This window comes from Morus notabilis, unplaced genomic scaffold, assembly GCF_000414095.1.
Source record: "Morus notabilis unplaced genomic scaffold, ASM41409v2 Scaffold498, whole genome shotgun sequence".
Lineage (NCBI taxonomy): Eukaryota > Viridiplantae > Streptophyta > Magnoliopsida > Rosales > Moraceae > Morus > Morus notabilis.
Genome location: NW_010358720.1, coordinates 365342 through 371275, shown reverse-complemented (window position 1 = coordinate 371275; position 5934 = coordinate 365342). Strand labels below are relative to the sequence as shown.

Sequence of the window (5934 nt, the reverse complement as noted above, 5' to 3'; positions counted from 1 at the left end):
CCCTTGTCGCAGTCCATGGAAGTCAAATTAGATTACATTAGAGCTCAGTCATTAGAGTTCACAGTGATTAGAATACATTAGAGTTCACAGTCGTTTTTTGCTGAATTAGAGTTGACAGTGATTAGAATCCAAGGGAAAGCCAATTTGTAGCCATAGTAGGCTCCTCGAGGGTCCATTTTCGAAGAAGCTTAAAAGAAAATTGAAGTTGTGGTAAGAATTAGAGTTCACTCGTATTCATAATCACCAAAAAGGATATTACTAAATTAGAGGGAAAGCCAGGTATACATCGTTGACTATCCAAATCCACTCTACAATCTTTAATTATTATATTATCTTCGCATCTTTCTCAATGCCCAGTCTAATTTTTAATATTGATCCTGCATGCATCTCTTTGTCTAATTGATATGAATAATTAGTAATATTTAAGACAAACAAAAGCTAAACTATAAGGAGTTGTTGAAGTGGGGAATCTACAACCACTGATTATGCCCACAGAAATGGCCCATTAGTATGTTTAGACTGAAATTGCAATTCGGGTTGATAAGGAAAGTAATCAAAAACATGATTTATGAGATTTCTAATCAACTGGGTGTAAATATGAGTAGCAATTACTCTTTCTTGATTTGTTTCTCTTTCCAATTTTATAAACACTTTAGATGAGTTGTACATTTCTAAATTAATAAAAGTTGGCTAGGCCATTCACATTTCCCAAAAATTATTCGTCTCTCTAACTCTCAATTCTAGTATTCGTGGAAAATAGTTTTCAATTATTAGGATGGTCTATCCATAGTGAACATAAAATCACGAAATATGGGTCTTGTGCCGTGTGATTGTATGATTGATATGATTTAAAAGTTGAGGTTATTGTACCGGAACACATTGTTGGGAATAGATTATCAACGATGGATCATGCGTCAACGTGTTAAAAAATTAGACCAAAGTCTGTCTGTAACAGAGTCACTCATGTATAAATATAAACATGAATGGAAGTTTCGATGATAAAAAGGAAGCTGAAGAAGAGTTTTAGTTGAGATGTTTGAGTGCCTCTTGACGAATGCAAGAGAGGTTCGTCGTGATCTCGTTGCAGAGTCTACCTTCCACAAGCCCCACTGGCAACCACAGCTTTGGCTTTACATCCACCATGTACCAAAGTCTCGTACTACTCCTCCTGCTTCTTGTCGGCTTTGTTTCGCCTCCTATTTCTCCTCCTTTTTCTCCTTTTCTCTCAACCTCAACCTGCAAACAAAAATAACAACTAATATTTATCATGTTTAACAATTTAGAATTTAATTTAATAATATAAGAAAAAGGCATTTTAGAGGCATTTTAGCAGTCAAAGTGTACTTGTTGAATAGACCATTTTCCTCGAAAGATGTCAAAGTCTCCTTGGACCATCTGGAAATGGATTTCGCGCTTCTGAGTCTTCATTAGAGCACCAGCAGAGGCATAGGAGGAAGAGGGAATGGTTTGGAGTTGGAGTTGTTTCTCGTAGCAATCCAGGGTTCCCTTGGCATTGAATTTGAGTCCAAGACCCAAGTTTTGCTCCCCAACCTATTCTATTTTACAAATCAATAATGATTAGATAGAAGCAAAATCAGGAAAAAGAACCAAGTTTTTAATTTAATTTAACCTGAAAGAGGCGAGCATAGCCGGGGGATCTGTCAAGCAAGCGGCTGAGGGCGAGGCCGGGAATGAAATCGGAGAGACGCTCGTAGTCAGTCAAGACTTCCCAAACGGCGCCGAGAGGGGCGTGGATTCCCACGGAAGACACGATTCTGCGGGTGTTGTTTGGCAGCTTCTTTGTCTCGATTGTTACGCCACCCTCGTTACTATTACTATTACTTGTTGTACTTGTTGTACTTGTTGTTGTATCATCAGTAATATCATCACTCTCACTACTGTCATCAGCCTCATCCTCAGACTCAGCCTCGATGGTAGTTGTTGAGGTGGATGTTAATAATATGGTACTGGCATCATCACCTTCATCATCGATCTGATCATTACCATAATCATAGTCGTAGTCATAACTGAAATTGGGGTCAGAATCAGAGGGAGGGAGAGAGCATAATCGCAAAAATTTGGGTAATTGGGGAGAATAAGCAGATGGCGAAGCAGATGGAGATGCAGATGGGGGTTTGGGTTTAGGGTAATTAGCGTACGAGCGTCTAGTTATAATAGTCGTACATGATGTCCTCCGACTCCAACTCCAAGTCAAAGGCACCACCTGAAGATGATGAAGATGAAGAAGATGATGATGATGATGATGAAGAAAGGAGACGGATATCATGGAGGTTTTTAAGTTTTTAACTCTCGTCTCTTTGGCTCACCACTTTCCTTCCAACCATTCACCCCAACCCCCACCGCTTAACACCAAACCCCCATTCTCCAATATGCTCAATTCTCATCCACTCACTCCCCCACCCCTCACCCCCCGGTGTGTGAGAGAGATCCTGGGCATTTTTGTCCTTTCATCCCATTAAACAACCCTTTTTTAATAAAAAAAATGTATATTTATTAATATATATTCCCTTGTTCTCTTTGAAGATTGAAGATAATCCTCCTCTGTCAATAAGTCTAAATTGCAATTCAAAACAAACAAACACGCCATTCTTTTAATTTTAAGCAGAGACGAAGACGAAGAAGAAGCGAGAATGGCTTGTGCAGCATCCACATTGATGCAAGTATTCCATTCTCACAAATGCAATCATACTTTCCACCAGCTGACAAATGCAAATGCTTCTTCAAGCTTATCACCAAAATCATGTTATTATTCATCCTCCAAACGCCATTATTCCCCTCTCCGCCTTTCTTCCCCTTTTACTATGCCTCTATTCCCAGCTACAACGGCTACATTGCAAATGCGTTTCCGCCGCCGCTCCCTCATCACCTCCATGGCTAAGCAGGTAGCTCTTCAAAATTAAAATAACAACCACCCTTCCCTTTCCTTTCCTTTTGTTGTTGTTGTCGTTGCTGCTGCTTCCCAAACACTTTTTATGTGCAGTGTGCAAACTGATTCCTCTGTCCTTCCAGGATGTACAAGAGTTACAATCCACAGTCACCACCAAGTGCTTTTTCGACATTGAGATTGGCGGCGAACCTGTTGGCCGCATTGTACTCGGCTTGTTTGGAGATGTCGTCCCCAAGACCGCCGAAAACTTTCGCGCTTTATGCACAGGCAGCCAACATTCCCCCTACTTTTTTACTATACTATATATGTATGAATATTATTGTTATTATTATTCATCTACTCAAATTAAGACTTTAAACAATGCATTGCAGGAGATAAGGGATATGGTTACAAAGGATGCTCTTTCCACCACATCATCAAAGATTTCATGATCCAAGGAGGAGACTTCATTGAAGGAAATGTACTATAGAAATCTCTCTCTCATGACCCAAGGAGGAGACTTCATTGAAGGATTGTGAATGCGAATGTCATTCGTTACTCATTATGTATTTACTGCCTGCTGCAGGGCACTGGAGGAGTAAGCATTTACGGTTCTAGGTTCGAAGATGAGAATTTAGATTGTACGTAGAGCAACTCCTTTGACTTAGTTTTATTAATATGAACTCCTCATCTCTCCCAAGTTCTGATTTGGTACTTCCGTATAACAAAAATGTGGATGACATGATTCTTTCTGCAGTGAAGCATGTGGGGCCTGGAGTGTTGAGCATGGCTAACGCGGGTCCTGATACCAATGGCAGCCAGTTCTTCATCTGCACTGTCAAGGTCTTTCTATACCAACTATAACTAACAAAAACAAAAAGGAAACAAAACAAGAAAATAAAAGTTACTCTATCACTATGCATGGTTTCTAATATTGTTAACATGTGTTATCTCTAGACTCCATGGTTGGATAATCGCCACGTCGTGTTTGGACATGTCGTTGACGGGATGGATGTGGTTCGGAAACTTGAAAGCCAGGAAACAAGCAGATCAGATACCCCTCGTTTGCCTTGCAGAATCGTTAATTGCGGAGAGCTGCCGATGGATGCCTGACTTTTCTGTGCTCTGTCTACACATATCATGTATGCAAACACAACCTTGGATTCCACTGTTCTGCTTTATAGGCTCACTTCCGTTTTCATTTTTAAGTATTAAATATTGTTGTTATCACTGCACCTCTTTTCCTTTTGCCTCCGTTGTTATCAAACGGACTTGCGTTTGCGACCTTGTAACATTAGACGAGGAAAATCCCACAACACACCGTGTTGGTGAGCTAGAGATAAGAGGCAAACTTTTTTCTTTTTTTCTTTTTATGGACAACTCATAATGAATATAAAGGCAGCTGCTCTTAACTCAGTACCATGCAGTTAATTTGTTTTAAAATTATTTTGTAGTGCAAATTATGTAAAATGAGATACTACAATACACGCACTTTGTTTCACTCTAAAAATATGGCTTGCAACTTTTGTATTTATCACAATAAACATATTGAGTTTGCATATTTGGAGACACGTGTGTAATCAGGAGTTGCCTATGCAAGGACCACGGCTTCGATAGCAGTGGACTGAATGACTTGTTGTTTGCCCTGTTCAGCTTCTTCACCTTCACTTTCCCATATTTCAGGAAGTGCTTCTTTGATATTGTGGATGCTGCTTAAGGCGTGATCTGCCCCAGCCACCAGTTCTGAGCTTCCAACCTGCCCAATCAACACCAACAGTTCCTTAATAATAAAATCAGTCATTTCTTTAATTCAAATTCAACGTCTCTTGTTTTAGCATCGTTTCTATTCCTATGTTTCTTACAAACACCAGATTCCTTTCTCAATTCTCACGTTTAATCTGGTTTATCAATATACTAATTTTAATACTAATACTTGGATAGCTCTTACAATAACTGTGTGAAGTCCTGCTGCCTTTCCGCTGGCAATGTTTCGAGCGCTGTCATCAAAGAAGATCTGAGGAAAGGAAGCAAGAGTTTTTGTTGGTAAAATCATCATCATCCCTACTGCTTATTAAATTTCATAATAGCATTCTATCTTACTGTTGTGTCGGGGTCAATATTGGCAATCTGAATGGCGGCCTTGATTGCCTCCAAAGAGGGTTTGCAAAGGATTTTGGAGTTGGTTGTAGAATTAGCACCAGCAGGGTGAGCCTCAAGGCAATCAAGAGGCTCGTTAGGTGGGTTAAGAGTTTCGAAGCATATGATGCCTTCGAAACAGTCTTCCACTCCCAACCGGTTGAGAACTCGGGTTGCATGGCCTTTGTCAGCGTTGGTGAAGATCTGAAAAGTTAACACCAATTGATATAAAACTATAGCCTCTTAATTAGCAGAACCGCATCCCAAGTCAACTAGCGATTAAAAATTTAATTAGGAACTGATGTTCGAATGGAATGGGAATTTAGCGAGTTTGTTGACATACTATTTTGCACTGTGGCATGGACAATAGGAGATTCCTTAGCACGGGGTCAGGCTTCAGGGCATCATAGGGTAATCTTCCATGGACATAGGCATGAAACTCGTCGTTGTCGAATCCGTAACCAAGTGCCTGAAATGAATGAAAGAGATTTTTGTTTAAATCTAGTATTATTTCTAGAGCTAGGTAGATTTTATTTTATTTTTTTATTTTATTTTTTTGTTACCTTAAGACCGGCCATAGTTGTCCCACACTCCTTGTATAACTGAAGGCACATCCTGGGAACTTCACTTTCTTCAATATGCAAGTGTTGCAGCATGAACTCTACAAAAATCAAAGCTTATATATTGCTATTATTAATCACATTCATGATCAATGATAATAATACTAATAATAAATTAATAATAATAACAATACCTTCAATGTTCTTGCGGCATGCCAAGTTGAGACCTGAGCTCAACGGGTAGAGAGTATCATCCATATCTGCGTAATTAAAACATGGATGATCAACAGACTTCAATTAACATTTTATATATATATATATATATATATATTTATTTATTTATTTTGTTCA

The 5934-nt window shown here is 39.2% G+C and overlaps 3 protein-coding genes across 3 annotated transcripts; 1 reads left to right on the top strand and 2 right to left on the bottom strand.

Moving 5' to 3' along the window:
• Positions 1–820: 820 nt before the first annotated feature.
• On the bottom strand, positions 821–2478 carry LOC21397061. The gene is made up of 3 exons (XM_010093141.2): positions 1631–2478; positions 1345–1551; positions 821–1236 (listed from the first exon to the last, which is right to left on the bottom strand). The coding sequence occupies exons 1-3, from the start codon at positions 2285–2287 to the stop codon at positions 1024–1026; spliced, it is 1077 nt and encodes a 358-aa protein (XP_010091443.1). The 5' UTR covers positions 2288–2478; the 3' UTR covers positions 821–1023.
• Positions 2479–2548: 70 nt separating this feature from the next.
• On the top strand, positions 2549–4819 carry LOC21397060 (peptidyl-prolyl cis-trans isomerase). Its single transcript, XM_024162419.1, has 7 exons — positions 2549–2903; positions 3031–3175; positions 3280–3368; positions 3474–3528; positions 3645–3730; positions 3845–4029; positions 4571–4819. The coding sequence occupies exons 1-6, from the start codon at positions 2652–2654 to the stop codon at positions 3998–4000; spliced, it is 783 nt and encodes a 260-aa protein (XP_024018187.1). The 5' UTR covers positions 2549–2651; the 3' UTR covers positions 4001–4029; positions 4571–4819.
• LOC21397059 (uncharacterized protein C24B11.05) lies at positions 4396–5841 on the bottom strand. Its single transcript, XM_010093139.2, has 6 exons — positions 5778–5841; positions 5587–5684; positions 5367–5492; positions 4988–5227; positions 4836–4901; positions 4396–4643 (listed from the first exon to the last, which is right to left on the bottom strand). Exons 1-6 carry the CDS (start codon positions 5839–5841, stop codon positions 4479–4481), a joined length of 759 nt encoding a protein of 252 aa, XP_010091441.1. The 3' UTR covers positions 4396–4478.
• Between the last annotated feature and the right edge of the window lie 93 nt (positions 5842–5934).